We start from the raw sequence: 20,122 nt of genomic DNA on the forward strand, positions 1-20,122 counted from the left end.
CTGACAATTAAAGGAAAATCAAAGAATAGTACGTCTGCACTCAAAATGTTTGACACAGTATGCTCTGTAAAGTCACACACACACACTCATTCACATAGTGTTACTTAACGGGAAATACCTCACCCTGTCACTACCTATGGAAGCGATTAGTGATCAAAATTCAAATGATAAAGCTAAGTTGAAAATTCAAATGCATAGTTGAAAACTAAAATTCAAATTAGATAAATTAATCATCATTTTATTTTTGAGTCAAATAATACACTCATATTCTGAAAATTAAAAAGCATTTCTGTTAATGCATTTGAATTTTCAAATTAGCTTTATCATTTACACTGCTCTGAAGAAAAGTGTAACACCTCCCAGTTTCAACAATGCAGGTTTCCACAAAGACGAGGCTGCTACTGACGGCTACACATCATGCATTCAAAACTCAGACAAATATTAGAAAGTCATAAAAAACAAATAAATAACAACTGAAGCATTGTTTTTGTCTACCAGTAGAAAGTCTCAATTATGAACTACAATTTATATTTAACAACGATAATGCACTATCTGTATCCTCTGATTGGCCACTGTGTGTGTTGAATAAAAGAGAAAAACAACAACGGGGTTAAGAGAGGAGTTTATCACAGCGTGTTACCGTGGCAACCAGCCTCACTACATAATAGCAGGCTTATCAACTATTAGAGCTCTGCAACTTTTTATTTAGATTTAATATAAATTTGAGCAGGGATTGGGGGCAACAGTAGCTCAGTCTGAAGGGACCTGGGTTGGAAACCGGACGGTTGTCGGTTCAAGTCCCGGCATGGACCAAGTCCGTAAATTGGCCTGATAGCTGGAGAGGTGCCAGTCCACCTCCTGAGCACTGCTGAGGTACCAAACCCCAAAACTTCTCTGGAGCACTCACTGTGGGCAGCCCCCTCACTCTGACATCTCTCCATTAGTGCATGTCCATAGGATCCTGTTTGTGCATGTGAGTGTATATCGGCCTATACTGTGTGTGTGTTCATGTTCATTAAACATGCTAACAGCAGTAAACTGGGGGGCCAGCTTCTTTTCATCACGTTTCATCAGAACATAATGTGATGATGTCTCCAACTTGATTACAACAAAGGATGAGCGACTACAGGTGTGACAGAGAGAGAGAAGCAGTAGTCAATATGTGCAGTATATTAGGCAACCTTATTAGTAAAAAACAGTCCACCAGTCACAGTGCTGAGGGGAGATATGAACACAGATACCCCATGCAGGCTAAAACCTGATGGTGCTGATGAATGAAAACTCACTATTTTGATCACCAAGGTAATGAGGATTTATTTTCTGCGTTATCTTTTGGCAAAAACTGCAAAGCAATTATGAGGATTAAACTGACCAACAGAAACACTTGATATGCTGTTTCCAGTTTCTATTCATACCAAATGAAAGAGTTCAAAGTCTGGACTGAGTGGGCAGCTGTGTGCCTGAACACACCACATGAGTGCATTCATTTCACATGCTCATATTCTGATGAATGGTGCGATGAACAGCTCAATTTTCATTTTTTTAAACCAGACCTTCAAAACCTTGTAGACAAGGCCACTCATGTTTTGACGTACAGAAAGTTGCCAAGCACTGTGTACCAAAGTCTGGTATACCGCACCACTCATCAATGGGACATGTTTTTGTATGATTCTTGGTATAAAAAGAGTTTGATCATTTTTTTATCTGTAATGACACTCCCTGTGTTATTGTCAATATGTTTTGCCAGGGAAGTTACCTAGTACATAATGTGCATGTGCATTCTCCCTCTTGTTCTCTGTCTGTTTTTTTTGTTGGCACCTGTATTTTAATCAAGCAACAATTAATTTTGTAAAAATGTAAATAAGATTGTTTTCTAAAAACCCCGCCGGAAAACTGTCCAACTGAAACAACCTGTGTAGGTTAGACAAACTGCCTACTGTGCAGAGTGATAAATATTCATATTTTATTAATGTATATCAATTATAATTGACAGGTGAACACATGACCTTTTTGCTCTTCCCTATATTGAATTCATCCTTATTATATTTATAAATCCAAGAAATGGTAACTGTAGGCCTACTGTAAATAGCTGATGGCCTTATTTGGTAAAAACTTGTGAGTGAATAAGTGAAAAAAAGCAACAACAAAAAACAAGAAAATAAAAACGTGAACTCACCTTTTGGACTGTGGTCTAGTTTATTTAAACTTTAAGACATTACACATCACTGTCAGTGGGTATCTGTACCATGGAACTGTGCCTGCCCAGTCCAGGCCTCCACGTCGTCTATCAGTACCTGATTATTAATATCGATTTGATATTGATCAATATGCTTCGATATCGATTCAATATTACACATAGATGAGAGAAATTCCCAGATAACTCATCACAGTACCTTCTGATATTTGTGTCTGATGTTTGTATTTGTTTAAAACAAACTGACTCAAAAATGTATTTTATCATTGCATTATTTTATAATAAACAAAGAATAAAACATGAAAGTACAGTATGATCTAAAGTGCAAAATTGTGCCTGACCTGAATTCACAGCACCCACAGCACCCCCCAGTGGAGAGGGGCATCATTACAACGGGAAAAAAAATCGATCTCAGGATTTCCTTGAATTGATATTGAATTGGGAAAATAATAATTGATGCATTGATGAATCGATTTTTTAACCAGCCCTACTGATAATGGACTCCTCATCGGGCATTATCCCTAACACACCTCACTGCTGCACTGATACCTCAGTTTGTCAAACATCAAACCAACAGAGCCTGCAATGCATCATATTAAAGTTATGCAGCTTTGATTACCAGGCTTAAATCATCAACATCTCTGATCAGAGGGGAGAGGTGATCATGTTAGAATCTTTAGTGAAAAGCTTGTGTAACTAGACTAGTGTATAAGTGATGATTTACAATTGACATTATTACATTGTCATCAACAGCTGCAGGAAATATTCAGGATTCGCTGCAAGCGAGTGGGAAGAGGTGATGACATTTATATCCTGTGACTGGTGTACAATCATAGACTGTCACTGTATGTGTGCAACCATTGTGATCTCTGTGCAAGTAATGAAACTACTTCATAATGTTTCTGTCCACCACTATGTTGTTCTCCACTCCTATGAGGATACATTGAATATGTTGAACTACAGGTAGCACTGATTTACTTAAATACCAAGGCTTCGTCCACCACTGCACAGTTATTCTGACATTTTCTTTTCAGTCCCCAAATGAGGTTAGAAAAACACAGAGTTCCAGATGAATCCATGAAAATCACAAGACTATATCTTAGGCGTTTACTTAGAGCATATGAATCTCTGCTTTCTAACTTTGGATTCTTTTTAATTAATAAATTAACATAAAATCTGCCCATCCATCTATCTATTCTTTTCTATTGAAGTTACAGGTCTTTTCGGTCCTATGAGGATTGTTCATCCTGCTTGGGGAGTGAGCTCACACTGCTGTGTGTGGGAAGATGCACCAGTCGGAGACCTGCATGTAGGGGGCGGTATTAAAGATGTTGTATGGAATATATTTTTGGTTCCAGCCTTCCTGTTACCATAGTAACTGTCCATTGATTCAGTACTATCAGGGAACCAAATAGATTCCCCGCCTGACATTCCTTAGGTATTTATTTCCTCCTCAGAGAGTGTGAAGGAAAGCTGGAGGAGGGAGAGGAGGAGAGAGGCGGACTGGACGAGATGGAGGGTGAAGGAGTTAGAAAGAAGACTAAACTCTTTGTTTCAGATGAGACTTTACACCACATGGAGGGACAGCTACTGCCTGAGCTCCTCATCTTAATATTAATCAGGTTTGAAGCCACTAAATCCCTGAAACTGCAGAATTTAGAGCTAATTCATACCTGATGTGTCCATAACAACAATCAAGGAGAAATCCGGCCAGGGACTACGGTCGCTACAGATGTTTTGCCTGGATGACCTGTTAACATAACTCCTGATCACTTATCTTTTACATTCTACAAGCATTATAGGATGATGAAGGACCTGTGCATCCTAAGCACATAAACACCCCTAGCGTCAGCTGCTCACAGCGCTCAGTTTAAAACAGTTAAACTTTTTAAAATAAGTAAAAAGAAGGGCAGGGACTTTAAAAAAAAAAATCAATAAGGTTTGGGACTTCTGTTATCAACAGTCAACAGAAAGGAAGGAGGAGAAACATATGGTTTACCTCATGCACACAGATTCCTTTTTATGAAGGTACACCAATGCCAGGACAACATTCATTTACATTGTTTTTATGTTTACTTTGTAAATCTTCTTCAATGAAAGTTAAAAAAAAACAAAAAAAAAACAGCCTCAACAGTCTCCGTCAAGCACGCCTGAAACAGAGTTTGCATTTGTCTGGGACGTCATGGTTTGGTGTATGCAGTCATGTGACCAAAACGTCTGAGTGGAGAAAGAAGGAAGTATCCTCACTCCAATCCAGGTGTCCATGATGCTCATTAATGTTTAAAGAACATTTGTTGTTGCAGCCACAACTAAATACAGGAAGAAGAAGACTAATATAGAGTAGAACGATGACACTGCTGGGATAAAAGAAGTCTGTCTCTTTCCATCAGTCGAGTGGGAAAACTCACCAGAGCTGTCCAACAACTTCTCCCCGCCATCTTTAAAAAGCCTCTAGGTGTGAAAGCAGAGAGGGTCAAAGAAATTCCCAAAGTTAAGACATCTTTAAGGCTTTGTCGTAGAGGACCCCAGCTTCAAATGTGCATTAAAAGTTATAAAAACAACCTCCATTGTGATGCCCTGTGGTCTGCTTAAAAACTGTCAAAGTTATCATTAAACACAACACAGACTGTCTTTTTATTCATCTCTAATCAACCTTTCTATTGATTTACTAAATGGACAACTCTTTTGTCTTAACTGTCTCAATAAAATGATTTCCCCTGAATTCAGAACATGTTAAAAGTTGTCTAATGAGCTTTCATCCGACTCTTTGCAGTCTCCACAAAGTCTGTCCTTCTCACTCCTATTGAGCAGCAAGGCTGTTTCCAGGCAACACAACTGATCACAAGTCTGACCAGCAGGCCACCGTGAAGTAAGAGAAAAGTTGTCTTATTTACAGAGGACATGGTTTCTACCCTGGCTGCCATTTCATTAAAGCTGTTACTCTGTTTTTTAAATATTAACAGACAAATATTACATGTCCACACTTCCTGTGTTATCATGACCAAGCACCAGATAAGTCTAGTATATGTTTTTAGTAAAACATCCTTTTAAAAAGCTGATCATGTAACACTGAGGGAATTGGTTTCACAATGATTTGAACAAGCCCTGGCAGCATGGAGCATCTCCAGCAAGGGGAGAAAAAATAAGAGAATAAAAGATCGAGCTTGTCAGACACAAAACTGAAACACTGATGATGCCAGAGATCAAAGATATATTCACATGTTCTGGGTCGACATGTTCCACTGACTCACTCTTTCAGCGCTAAACAGGCTGTTTACCCTGACAGAGGCGGTAAATCACTGGTGTCAGGTAGAGGAAGGGAGAGAATCAAAACTACAACATAGAGCAGAGATGACTCTTTGGCTGAAGTTGTGTATTTCTTGAGATAATTTGTGTTGTTTTAGCCAGAGCCACTACAGATTCTACAAGCTGTGTGCCACTGATGCTCATTTACACAATAATCAAAGACTTCTTCAATCCATTAGGGTTTTTTGCACTGTTGAAAAACCTGGCAGTGATGTGTTATCAGCTTTAGAACAAGGCAGTAAAGCATCTTCCAAAAGCTCCACACTGATTTCAAACAGTACAGTGAACTATGGTACTGTCATTGAATGTAAAAGCTATCAACACATTCATTTACAGTGGCATATGTTTAGACACATAAGGAGGCAATTAGCAGGTTGAGTGGACAGAATGAAGACAAGTGTGCAGGAAATCCTTGCGTTGTGTGCCGTCATTTGTTTTGGTGCATTTAAATCCCAACATTTAAACAATTACGACAACTGGTATGCCCATAAATTCTGAGACCAATTGAATTTGGTGACTTTGCTGACTCTAGAAGAGAAAAGCTTTTTAGTTTAAATAAAATGTAGAAGAAATTAGGTTATCTGGACAAGAAAGCATCAGCTTCACTGTCTCAATACATCTGCACATTTTCTCTAACTCACACACAGGACAGAATCACTTCAAATAACAAACTATCTGACGACCAGATAACCATGTGCAGTTCAAAAATGTAGAGATGCAGAGATTCAAATGACAATTATTGATACACCCAAACTAAAGCCTCTAAGGGTTCTCTAGGGTATGAAGGAGAAAAGCGTAAGAGTCCAGATGAGAGTCTAAAAACAGAAACAAACTATACCACACTCATGTAGGAGTGAATTCTTTCCCTCCATTTCCTCTCATGCTTAACAACAGCCCAGTATACTCATCATGCCCCGAAAGCATTACATAACGTGGCTACACAACAACAACTGCATATCATTAAGCTGTGAACACTATCATGGAGAATTCTTCAGGTGGTAAAGATTAATTTCATATTCAAAGTGTAAAACACAACAGAGGGGGAGCTCTACTTAGAGACTGTTGTATGATGTATCCAGTATTGATCAGGGTACTATAGCAAACCCAGAAGATCTGGTTTCTGGTTTTGTTAACTAAAGCATTTAAAGCAACATGTAAGTCTCTGAGTGCAACTTCACCACTGTAAGACATAGTGTAGTGCTGTTACGCTTCCCCCTCTTAGAAGATGGACATTTGTTCACAAGCAGATTGTGCAAAGCAGCAAAGACTTTGTGAGAAGCCAAAGAACCATATCTTCTGACAAAGTAAAGCAATATGATGTGATTTTGCGCAAAAATGACTCTGCAGGCGTCTCCATCCCATTGTTTAAAAAACTGTTGGATCGACTACGAAATTGATAACTTTATGACGCAAAATAGATTCATAGTTATTTGTATGCAAATTTGAGACATAACTTGGGTTAGAATACTTTCTGCACCCTGTCAGCTGCTTAACATAAGACAACGATGACACAGATATCAATACAACCTGTTATGAAATCTGTTCTGAATAATATCTGCAGGGATGTACACTCTGCTTCTTGCTCGGTCACACTCACTGTATCAAACAACTGAAGGCTTGTGTTGGAACTATTGCCATAAAGCCTTCTCTCCCAATATGACCTCAGCCTGTACCAAAGTTACATACAGCAGTAAACAGGTGATCAGGACCTGCTGTGGGCATGGCAGAGACACTATTCTCCCTGTTGAATTGTGCTATTAAACCGATCTTTGACACTGCTCTAAACGGTTTGAATTCACTGGTAACCTCTTCACCAGTGCTGAAGGAGAATAATGAAGACAGATGATAACAACTCAGTCTGACAGCAGAAACATGATCAGCTGAAAGATTGTCACAGAGACTTTGGGGGACTTGATCTTAGCAATTCAAATTATAATTGTCACTTCACTGATTGTTAATATTGTTAATAATCATAACAGAAGCTTCATGGATACTAAGGGTGCAAAAATGTGTTGAATGTAGAAAGAAGAAACCCAATTTTATACTTAATAAATATAACCTGTCTAATATTAAAAGTTAACATTTTGATGCTATTTTATGATTATCTGTTCAAACCCATGAAGCTTAATAAAATATGCAGTCATTCATGTTTGGAAGTAAACAATGAAACAAAGATATTCAATATGCAGTGAAAGTCTAATCATAAGAAAACATTTTGTTGATCTTTTAAGAACAGAGAGAGATATAACTCAATATCTTACAGTATGAACTCACTTATTAATGTGTTAATCATAAACTGCATAAAACACAGACCAATTATGACTGACGTCACCAGTTGGTCTGTGGAGCCCGATGATGGTAGTCAGCATATTGGAAATGCTGAGCAACACAAACTTTTGGTTGACCTGAAATAGGTAGAGTGGTGGAGCTGACACTGTGACTCAACTCAGCTCAAGCCTGATTATGTAAATGTGTTTAAAGCACTTAGACTTTATGAAATAAAAATGGATGAGTCATAAAAAAATAATCAGACCCATACTGTGTGCGCCCATAAAGAAATAACTAATCAGACCAAAACCAGTCTCCCTCTTTTCATCAACATTACATTTTAAACTGGGATTTCCTTTTTCTCGGGTTGCGCGTCTCACATCTTACGCTTTCAGACGCTTGGATGGGGAGACCTCACCACTGCTTGTACCCCTGTCTTTGATACCTCTTTACTGTGCATTTATGTCCGATCAGACACAGCGCTGGCAGTTGTCTGGTGCTCAACAACGGCGAGTAGAGCGCCCGTGCCACAGAGGACACAGCTCACACCTCCTGCACAATGTATGACAATTCATCTTCAAAAGATGGAGGGAAGAAAAGAGAGGCCCTGTTTAATGCCGAGGTTTTCTTATAAGCCAAATTTTATTTTTGTAATATTCAGTTTTATCTCCTATAACTCATAAATACTGTACGTTTATTTGCCTCTCCCACTAATACCTACTTTGCACTTGCAGTCATCCTGCTTCCCGTCCAAACGGAGAGCATAGTATGACCATTTTCAAAAACCATATCAGAAGGGTCTGAATTTATGCCAATTAAAAAAAGATAACCATGCTTCAGGATAAACATGTAATTGGTACAACATGCAGTACAGCAGACAGACAACTGTTAGCCAAAATACTCAGTTTCTTTATATCATCATCCCATTATTGAGCAATGTAATATCACGTGTTTCATATCCTGCAGGCATCTCAAACATCTAGCTTATCTTCTTTACAAATGAAACAAGATTTTGAACCGCAAAGAGTCAGAATCTTTTTCCTTTCTGTGAGGTAGTGTGTGGCACGGTTAGTCCTGGCCAGTATGACCGCGGGCCGGCCAGCGTGGGAATGGCACAGCGGGGGGCAATCGTGCTTGAGTACAGCACGGTACGGATGGCCAGTGAGACTGCGCCCTCAAACACTGGCGGTTAGCTTGTGCTTGCGTGTGGTAGCTTTCAGCGTACCCGCTACCTCCTGCAGTGAGTTTGTGATTCTGGGGGCGATGAGCCCAGGGGGAGAGGCCTAGTTTGAATGTTGGGTTTACAAGCTGCAGTGAACAATGCTCCTAACTTTACCATTAAGACAAATCAATTATTATTATTATTTTTGTTTCAACCCAGAAAGTAAACCTGGGTCTCCTTGATGAGGGTCCTTCATGTGTCTGGTCCATCTTTCAACCCGCTGCTCTTATGTGCTTAAGTGCTTTCAATACTATATGACCTGACTTTAGCAACGAGAAAACATAGAAGCTACACCACAGCATTCAGAAATGATGCTGAGGGGACACCACTCCCATCAAGTTTCAAAGCATACAGCCGTTTATCTCAATGACTTATTTAAACAATAAAATTACATTTTCCATCAACAAGCAGCATTTGTCACAACAGTGTTCAGAGAAGGAAACCACCCTCCATGAGGCACTCTGAGTAAAGGGCACACATGGAGGCTGACTGGTAATGGCTTTAAGCCAGCGTGAATATTTAAGCACAGCTTTCAGGATATCAAGAGCCCGACTGAGTGAGAGGATCTGTGCTATTTTAACATGTTCTCCAACACGTGAGGACAACACAGATGTACTGTATATGTCTTCAAACACAACAGAGAAACTCTCTGGACTGTGCCTATACTTAGACTGCAAACCACTCCATGGACATTTTTTGCATAAAGAAGCAATCTTATCCTCAGCTCATGTTTAAAGTGCTTTAAAACAAGCTGCCTCACTCATTTCAATATTTTTTCAGTGCTTATGAACAAGTAATCAATATTATATTCATGCATAAAAAGATATTTATTCCCCGCCCCCAACCTCACAGACTATTTGTTTACTTCAGTGTGCTGCTCACCAGTACCATGTGTCTGTTCTGAGAGAAATAACAAGGTAACACATGGCTCTCATAGCTGTTGTTCGCCCTGATGGGCACAATGACCTCGCAGAAGCCTTCTCCTACCACATAAACTTAGTGGGAGAATATCTCCCGCCACCATTTTCATTATTAGCAGGCTAATCTTCTACAGTACGCTCAACAATGTGTGCTGACAACACTAGCTGTTGTCAGCGCATGTGGGTAAGTATCAAACTAGTATTTCAGTATTTCATGACAAACATGTTTAATGTAAAAAATATTGCACAGCAAGTTATCATTTTTGTTTTTGTCTAAGAAACAGACAACACTCTCCCTGGCTCACGGCTGACATTGTGCATGCTAACTGAGTTAAACTATTATGCACAAACCCACACAAAAACTTGTCGTGCTCTGTGTAGTTTTTTCTTGTTTTGCATCTGAATGTGGAGAGAAGCTATTTGCACCTTCACTCATTCTGACAGAGCCCAACACAAACATGTTAACTAGGAGGGGTAGAGGAAGCTTTCCGAGTAGTGAAATGTTATTCAAATAATGACGTGAACACGGAGTACTCAAGTATTCATACCCTTCCCTAGTACTTACTACATGAGGCAAAGGACAATTACCACTATTTTAAATTTGTTATCAGGAGAAAAAATAGCTCCATTTGATCTGCAGAGTCCCTCTGCACCTTTAAGAAAAAGCTAAAGACCCAGCTCTTTCATGAATACCTACTAACTTAATGATGATGGTCTCCATATTATTGATGATGATGATGATGGTAATGACGATGGTTTTTGTTTGATAACAACGACTTATAAGATGGTTTCTATACTGATTAGAGCTCTCAAGAACTGCCCTCAATGAGGCTTTGCCTCTGGTCACTTCCTGTCAGCACCTGTGTGTCCAGTCAGACTCAAAGCTGATCGTTTGCTCTTTCTGACATTGTTCCCTTTTTTCTAGATCCTTGCTTGTGTTGTACTTACTCTCTGATGTACGTCGCTTTGGATAAAAGCGTCTGCTAAGTCAATTGTAGAATTGTAGAATATTAAAATTTGTAACAAGGGTAGGTGTAATAAGCTAAAGCTTCAGCCTACACCTTTTCGTTCAAAATGCTTTTGTTTTTTCTTGTGACCAAAATAAATGATTACTACTACTACTACTAAATATAGAGAGGAGGAGGATTACCGTCTACAGTTATTTGATGGTCATATACACAGCAACATCATTTACGCTGTCACATGCAATACAAAACTAGCTGAGGGAAAGGAGTTCAATGAAAAGAAAAGCTGCTTCTCATAAAATACTGAAGTTCTGTAGCTTCCAAAGTCTGACTAAAATACCAACAACATTTCACCAGGTGGATCCCACAGCTGTCAGTGCTCGTGTGCTATGAGAGCAGAGGGCTGCAGCGGAGCCAAAAGCCGGCTGACAAAAGTTCAACACAACTTCTGCTCAGCTGCCAATTTTCAACATGAAAGCAGACAGGTTCTCTTCTCTTTGTTGTCATGTTTTCTGTGGTTAGAGGAAAGAATTAAGTCACTCTCTGCTGACTGAACATTATGAGACATTTTATGAGGGGAAGTTAATATCCAATAACACCGTACATTACAAAATATCACTTAGAAGGTTACAGCAAACAGGTGATGGAGACTGATGATAGAAGACAAACACCTGTGCACATGCAGACATTTGGGAAAAAAAAACAAAAAAACAAAGCGACTCTCCTCCTGCTTCACTGCATGCCTCAATCTCCCACACGACTCACTCTCTCTGTCTCTGTCATGTCCTATCATCCAAGTGAATCACTCACTTCTGCTATGTCTCTTACCTTAGTTGTGAGGATGCAGAGACAATCCATGCTGGCTAGACAAAAACAGGAGCTCTCAACCTATGCTCAGATTCAGCTCCTCTTATAGCACCACTTAAGAGAAAGAGATTCCAATGTGAAGTAGCAACGAGGAAAGATAAAAGAAAGCGATCGTTGAACAAGTAGAAGTGTAAAGAAAAAAAGAAGAGGGGGAGGAGAAGACACACAAGGACACACACACCCAGGCACGCTCACACACACACACACACACACACACGCTGGGGAAGGAGAGAAGCCACGGCGGACAGACGTTACTGCATGTGGGCCCCTTGTAAGGATTGGGATGCCTCCTCCACAGCGCTGAAGGCAATCAGGATTCCGAACGCCATCTCCGAGCAGAGCCTGCGTCATCAGCCAACCACACACACATACACACATACACACATACACACACACACAAACTAAAAACGGTAAGTAGCTGGCCTGGACTCCTGAGCATTCCTGAGCGTCTCTCCCTCTCATCTATCCTCTGCCTCTGCTTTTCACTTCATTGTCTCCAGACTGAGCAACTGGATACAGAGTGAGAGAGAGAGCGAGGGAAGAGAGTGAAGGACGAGCGTGTCAGCTCAGCAGAATGAAGAAGATTCCCATGCTCTCTGCTGGTTATTAGCTGCTGAGGCAGACTGCAGGGACTTCATAATAAATCATTGGTTTTAATTTCTGGAGCAGGGACAGAAGTTTATTAGGGATGTGGAATGGGATTTGATTGAAGCAAACAGGACAAGTAGACAACAGTTACAAATAACTAAGCTCAAGGATTTTCAATTAACAAGCATCAAACACGTCGCTTTTTAGAGTTGGACCAAAAATGATGATGAAGTAAACAATCCCATCACATGTTCACATGCTGCCCTTTTGTAGATGTTTGATTTGAATAAAAGTCAAAGTATTGCCTGAACTCTCTAACTCTATGTGAAGCTCTGCGTCATCACACTCGTCTAATAACTAAAAAATACACTAAGGGCCTGATTCACAAAAGGATTGAGCAGCTTTCATCCAAATGAGTCAAAAGGACATGGTCTACTTTAAGAAAACACACACAAAGGGGAAACCCTAACTATACTGCAGAGCAAACAGCATGTTTAAATGAACCATGCAGTCATTAAAAAACTTACCCACTTTCAATGCTAATCAGCCTCACTGCAAAAACTGGGTTCATCTGAAATGCGAAGAGCCTCCACAATCTGACAGGAGACAGTCCCTATTATCCGTGCTGTATCCTGTTAGTATCTACTGTTCAGTAGGCAGATATCTGTTCCTCCTTCGTCTGATTCATTCAGTGGTGAAGTGGTGTCATTAGCCCGCCTCATGTTATTGACACTCACACTCAGATGTGATGTGTACGATGGCTCAGGAAATAATACAAAACTTCACATTCCATGAAAAAAATTCATAACATTTGAAAGCGCGTTAACCGAACCGGGGCGGAACTGATAGTTTATTTTAACTTTTTTTTTCATCCTCCTTTGTTTTGATTTGGAGGCGCACATAAAGTCACATTTTACGTTTGATTTCGCACAGCATTGTGGGAGTTAAAATACAACCCATGTCCTGAAAGGAAGCATCCCATCCATACTGCACAAAACCAGGAAGTTAGTATCCATGCTGAAATGTTTAAAGTCTACTGAGGTGGACCCAAAAAATACTACTGAAGGACCACAAGGGTTCAGTATAGTGAAAGTCTGCACTCCATACTGAACTGTGTCTAATCAGAAAGGGCCGCTGTCAAATTCTCAAATATTCAAACTTCTGCTATTACAGCCATGGAAGTAGGGGGACAAAGCCTGTTGATGCTAGGTGGTAACTGCGCCTGGAATTATTGAGTTATGTTTTAAAAGTCAAACTCCTACTACGTTTGTATACAAATCCCCTCGTAGCTCATTACCTTCATGTGGACATATTTGTGCTCCGTCAGCAGAAGTAAAGGTCCCAATAGCTTATCTCAACATTCCCATGCAAAACAAAAAGAAACTACTACGACAAGTTTTTGGGCGCATGATCACTGGCGCTATTCCTTGTGAAATAGAGCCGAAGCAGATGATCCAGCCTTTGTGAATCAGGCCGCAGGACTGCAATGCACTGATACAAACAGCAGCTAAGGCAGTGCATGTAAGTAGTTACTGAATGGTCATCTAAGCAAAATACAAAATGAAAACTGATGCAAAAACATCCATGACAACAACGCAAGCTGTGAAACACCAGCAGCAAACTTTGTCAAACAATTTCATCACATCGTCTAAAAAAAACACCTTTCATTCAACTTCATACCAGATAACTTCATACCTGAGGTTCCCCATCTGGATGAGATGACGTTTTTAAAATCTATCTTTGCATCTGAAGCTGTGACCGTAAACACTGACCAGTGCACAGAAAAAAACATCTTCATGGGTGAGTAGGACCATTCATTAAACATCAACGTTTTGGAAAACAGTATGATAAAAACTTTAACTTCTCTCTATAAAATCATTTAAAGCAAAGAAACTTAAACATTTTCCAAATGTGTTCTAAGTATTTACATATTCTCTGTAACACAGTCTTCATATGCAGGAAGTAGACATTCAGAACCTCTAAGCTACGTAATCTTGCCCATGTCGATTATTTCAATTATTTTCAGGGCAGAGTCCCGTGACAACAGGTTCAATCCACAAAATATTCAATAAATAACCACAAAATAGTTTATCAGATATGCACTGTACCATTAGAAAAATGATCCCAGCTTTTATAGTTGAGCATATTTACAGTAGAGATGATGTCAGAGAACTATGAGGGCAAAAAACAAAAATAAAAATAATCGTTCATTAATCGTAATCGAGGTAAAATGTTGAATTAATCGTGATGTTGATTTGAGGTCATATCGCCCAGTCCTAGCAGGAAGTATCCATCCATCTTTCATCTGCAGCACACTACAATGATCAGCCTTCAAGAAGTCCACCATGTCAACCAGTCAGATCCCATCTCCCAGGTAAACTAAGTCTCTGTTCTACATCATATTCTCCCCCTGAACTGTACCTGTTTGCTGGAGACATTCTGCTGAAGAGGTGTGTTGCAGAATTTGACCTTGATTACAGCTTTCATTTGCGGACGAAGCAGTGCCCCTACACTCTCAATGTCCTGTCGTTCCCTCTGAGCACATCCAGCAGCTCAGACTGCCTCTGCCAAAACGCCACAGCTAATCTTTTCAGGTGAGCGGATCAGGCAACCTCCGCTTATTGCATTAGAGAGAAGGAGTGTCTAAACTCCCTTGTATAGGAAGACGCTCATAAATACAATCCAGCTGTCGTCATTTTGGATTTTCTCTGAAAAGTGAAATTTAAAGGACTGCTAAACCTTATCACTCACTGATGGCATTATATTCACTTAATGGTTGGGTGTAGCGTTTAAACTGGCTCCATTGTAATTATTTTAAAACCCATTGTCATTGTCTGCCAAGATATTTTCGTGCCCCACCAATTTTTTTAAATCTGGCAGATAGAGCTATTTTGCTATCATTTTGAATAAAGTGTAGAAAAAAATCAACACTACATTGTGTTGGCAATGGCAAAAGGCAACTGTCTCCCTACAGTTGGTTTAATCCAAATGTCACGATTGGACCAGTTGGAACACAAAACACAGATGTGACAGGGAGCAGTGGATTGCAGTTGTTATTTGAGCATTAACCAAGGGGCAACCTCCGCTCTCGAAAAATGAAGCCTATGCGAAAGTACAAAAAACTGCAGTTCCTTGAGGCTGGCTGCAGAAGCGCCGGAAGTGCCATAAGCCCACAGCCAAAAAAAGCCCGTTTTTACCACAGGAATCAACATATTTACAGCCTGGTTCAAAAAACGAGATATATCCGATAGGTTGACGGCCCCTTCTCCTCCTCACACTGGGAATCGGATTTTATTCTATTAAGGAAAACGGCTATGCCCATATAAGGGTTGTGTCAGATTTGATTGACAGCTCTGCGCGCTGCATCTGTCTGTCAGGTCAGCAGGTCAGGAGGCTAACAGCTTGATCCGTCTGATTTCTCCTCTTTTTTTACTTCGTTTGGAGAGTTTGTTTAACACATATCTGACAACATACATGGCTTCCTGTGCGGTTAACAGACCATCCAAGAAGTTGATGCTTCGGTTTTTTTCGGTAAGTGATATAGTAGTGTTATATTTACTGCATACTCGTGTCGGTATTTATATTTACGGACCTAGCTTGTTTAGCGTTAGCTTGTAAACCAGTCGGCTAACTGTGTAGCTCATTATTTACGGTCAATGGTTTAATAATGTTTGTTGTTAAGATGTTGAAAATAATGAGTTTGTGTGATGTTAGAAGCTAAAGGTTCACCTCGGTGGTTAACAGCATACTGTAAATATGGTTATCTGACGTGATGATGAATGTTATACTCCACGTAAATGTCGACATTAAAAAACAAACTTTGTGTAGTAATTATCGGTCAGTACTTAACATAAACTGAACTCAACTGAACCTAATATGCTGTGTAGGTTATAGAGGATGATATTAACATTACATGGTTGATGTAGTGTCTTAAGGTTTGTGCAAACTGTTACCAAATTTAAAAAAAAAAAATCACTTTTTACGAGTTCAGGTAAATTAATTATTTGGTTATTAATATAGTTCTTAATCGTTACAGATGCTCTTACACAGAATATAGCAGTAGAAATATAAAATATAAATAACATATGGAATGAAAATAAGATATAAAGCCATAAGTACAAGAAATAGTTTGAAGAATACAGCCATGTACTGAGCTCATGTTAATAATAAATGAGTTACTGTATGTTCTGTACTAAAGCACAGAGAGTTGGGACCTGTTAATGATTCAAATAATTCAAGTTGTATTTGTTTCATGTTAAGATGAAGTACTATCCACAATAAACTGCTCAATTTTTCCTCACACAAAATCTGAGACCATTTGATGTGGAATATCATTGTGCAAGTGAGAGAGAGAGCTGAAAACAGCATGATTACAATAATGTTTATCTTCTTAACTTCAAATAGATGTTGATAACCTGAATACTGTACCTTTGTTGTCTGGGTAGTACACTGTTGAATTTATAAATGTACTCTTACACACAGATGAATACAAACAAATAGATGAGAACAAAAAAAATGATTTAATGAATAACTGATATTTTCTCTCTTTCTTTGTCATCCTGAAGACCTCTCACTAAAAGTCCATGTTCTCCTGGATCCATGTCACATGCTCGAGCTTCTTCTGAATGACTTTTCAACAGTCAAAGTTCTGCTGAGAGAAGATGGCCAGCAGATAAGACAGCAGTACATGAAGGAGCTCCACAAGCTTCAGGAGGAGGAGGAGGGTTTGCACCTTGGAAGACTGTATTCATGCTTCAGCTGTTCAAATAAAACTAGATCTCCTCCAAACAACTTGCAATCAAACTATTTTCTTCCCATTTTAAAACCCTTTGTCCAGTTTAGATGGGAGAAGTTGATATTATGTGATATTGATCAGGGAAGACTACTTTTCTAAATCATTTTTAACTGTGTTAAGTTATTGATCTTATTTACTCTCGATGTATCTTGATTTAAGAATGGGGCTGTGTTTAAGGTCATATTTTTGCAATGACTCTGTTCCATCCCACTTTCAGAAATGAACTACATTAGTATTTGGTAAAAAAAAAATGTCAAAAGAATAAAAAGTTGTGTAAAAGTAGACTTCCTTCCCTTAGCTATTGAGTTGAGCATTAATGCACATTTAAGTCTTGTCATTTCAAATCTGAAATGTATACTCATAAGTAGAGACAAAGGAGTGCATTTATATAGAAATAGTCATTTAATCTGGAAAAACCACCTTCAAAAAGCCTGTTTTTACAGCAGAGATTAACATGTTTACAGCTTGGTACAAAACAAACAAATAGGTGTGATTAGCTCATGTCTCGATGGACACACACTGTACGGGGGTCGTTTGATTTGATGAAGGATAAGAGTTATTCACAATAAGGCGTGTAGCTGACCTGATTGACAGGCGGGGGCGGTGTAATGGTTTGTCAAGAGGCTTAAAACACGCCTCAGCTCTCAGCCTGTGGGTGACATCACTCAGGCCATCCGGGGGAGACCTCCCTCGCAGCGAGCTGTTGAAGAGAAACAACTAAAGAACCCCAGAAGAACCAACAAATGCAGATGTTGTTGAAGCTCAGGTTTCTTCCTCTGTCTCTGCAGCTCTCTGGGCACCTCGACGGACCAGTCACCAATAATCCACACTGTGTCTATAGGAGAACTACAAAGGTGTTCAATTAATGCCTCAGACAAGACAAAATGTACAGTTAACTATATGTGACAGCTCAGGGTGTTTTTTTGTTATTAGTCACATCTGCAGGAATAATATTGAACAAGGTAGCTGCAACTCATAATAATAGATGCCAGTCTTAAACACTATTTTTTCTAATACTTAAAGTTTTTGGTGTGAAGCTGACACTGTCCACAGACTCCATGACTTCACAGGGTTCAATAGAAAACTAATGTCTTATAATAAATACTAAATACTTATTTTTCAATTGTCATGTTCACCCACATCGCTGTTGACATCAGTGAACATAAGACACAGACATTCCTCTTTTTGTCAGAACAGTAATGAACTGTATGCTTTGTAATATTCATTTCTTCTGGATGTCTCATTTATTTACAGTCTATGGATAAAACTTTGTTAATGTATTGCTCTGCTAACACTGACAAAGTCTAACTGCTCTGACAAATAACTAATAACCATGATTATATATTTAAAAAAGTGTAGTTCTAAGACTTTAATTAAATATTTGGGTTGAAGATAATTAGTTTTAAATGTGTTGTAGAAAAGTTAAATGTTAACTTACTGTTTGTAGAGTTTTCTCAGGACGAGCAGCAGTAGGGGATGATAGCAGCCTAGCTGTTAGCTATGCTCTGATGTGAAATGGAACGTCGAGCTGAATGGGCGGAGTTAAGTCCCGCCGGTCCCGCCTTACTGCTGTTGCTAGGTTGATCCGAAGTTAGGTTGAGACTGCAAATCCAATCTGGATGCGGCCCTCGATTGGACTCATTTGCTGCCTATGTAACAGACGGGTCAGGGTTCGTCCAGTAATATTTACAGTCTATGGCATTAACCCATTAAAACTTGTAAACATGAAATATTGAAAGTTATTTATAATTAAGCACCACTTGAAGATATTAGCCTTCCCAGGTGGTTTAGCCCACTGGCTGTCCAGCTAATGTAAGACATGCAAAATGCAGTATGCAGAAACATCATATTCCATGTTACTTAGTACTATGGTAATACAAATCAAATATATAGGAAAATATTGGGCTACTTGTTGTTCAGTGAAATGAGTATTTCAGTGGGAGAATTAAACATTAAGAACTAAATGTCACAATCTCTTCACAGGCTGAACAACTCTTAAGTTGTAAACCCAAAATCTCCCATGTTTTTCCACTTTCTGTTTTTCTCAACAGTGCACAGAATAACGGGAAAAAACTATAATAACTTGAATCAATCAGCATCAGGAATTTCAGCAAACTGACTGAAACAAAGGATTCAGTGGTAAATTACTAAATATAATGGATATACCAGATGTTGTGTTATTGTCATGTGTGTTTTTAAAACCATCTAGTATCAGGATTTAAAATATTGTGCCCTGTCGGACTCATATGTCAAGACTTCCCTTTAGATTACTAAGAGTGCACTCACACTAGCAAAGTTGTCCGGTACCGTGCTTAAGGTCACACTTTCACTGTGAGTCAATGAATAGACTTGGCACAGGTGAAAGTTTGTCTGACCAGAAGTAACCCAGCGATGGTTGCTATAGAGCCATCAAAGTGGGTCAGTTAGGAGGATGACATTACAGCCAAGACGTTTGTGACTCCTTGAACTGAAGAACATTTTTATCACAATAATCTTTAGTTTATGTTATCACTTCAATCTCTCCTCTTTGCTTGAACTTACTGTCATTTACTTTTATGAGCTTGTTGAGATCATGTAGCCAGAACCAATTTATATTGCCAGGGAAAACGTGATTTTGGAAGAGCCACACGACCATGCCATGAGTAATAATGATGTGAAAACAAAAGCACAGAATTAATTATACAAAAACACATGCCTGTGATGAAAGAACAGTGGATTGTGTGCCGTGTATTCAAAGAATAGAAAACTCACCACAGAGGTCCTGGTGTCACCGTCTGCCTGCTCCATCCCACTGGGCTCTGAGCTGCTCGGCTCCCTCTGTTTGGGACAGCAAACATGTGCATAAGTAACTCTTCAGCGCCACACTTCAACTGTAACACAATGACCTGAGGGTAACCATAGTAACAATACGCAAAGCTTAAAATATACATGAGATAAGTGGTGTTAGCTGCTAATATTAAGCATAACACAAAACATCTTTCTTCTTTCAACATTCTG

General features: G+C 39.3%; 1 protein-coding gene across 14 annotated transcripts in view; it reads right to left on the reverse strand.

Annotated features, from left to right (window-relative positions):
* The window catches only part of dlg2 (discs, large homolog 2 (Drosophila)), a 179,781-nt gene that overhangs the window by 128,730 nt on the left and 30,929 nt on the right, over positions 1-20,122 (reverse strand). For 13 of the 14 annotated variants that reach the window (XR_010668637.1, XM_065962674.1, XM_065962678.1 and 10 more), the window contains exon 4: positions 19,877-19,942. Coding sequence is in view for 13 of the 14 variants with exons in the window: in XM_065962674.1 (XP_065818746.1) it covers positions 19,877-19,942 (66 nt within the window). In the remaining variant the exon portion in view is untranslated. Of the gene's footprint in view, positions 1-11,703; positions 12,805-19,876; positions 19,943-20,122 lie in introns of those variants that run through there. The other variant, XM_065962683.1, reaches the window with a different exon arrangement.

This window comes from Labrus bergylta, chromosome 14 (assembly GCF_963930695.1).
Source record: "Labrus bergylta chromosome 14, fLabBer1.1, whole genome shotgun sequence".
In the NCBI taxonomy this organism is placed as follows: Eukaryota; Metazoa; Chordata; class Actinopteri; order Labriformes; family Labridae; genus Labrus; species Labrus bergylta.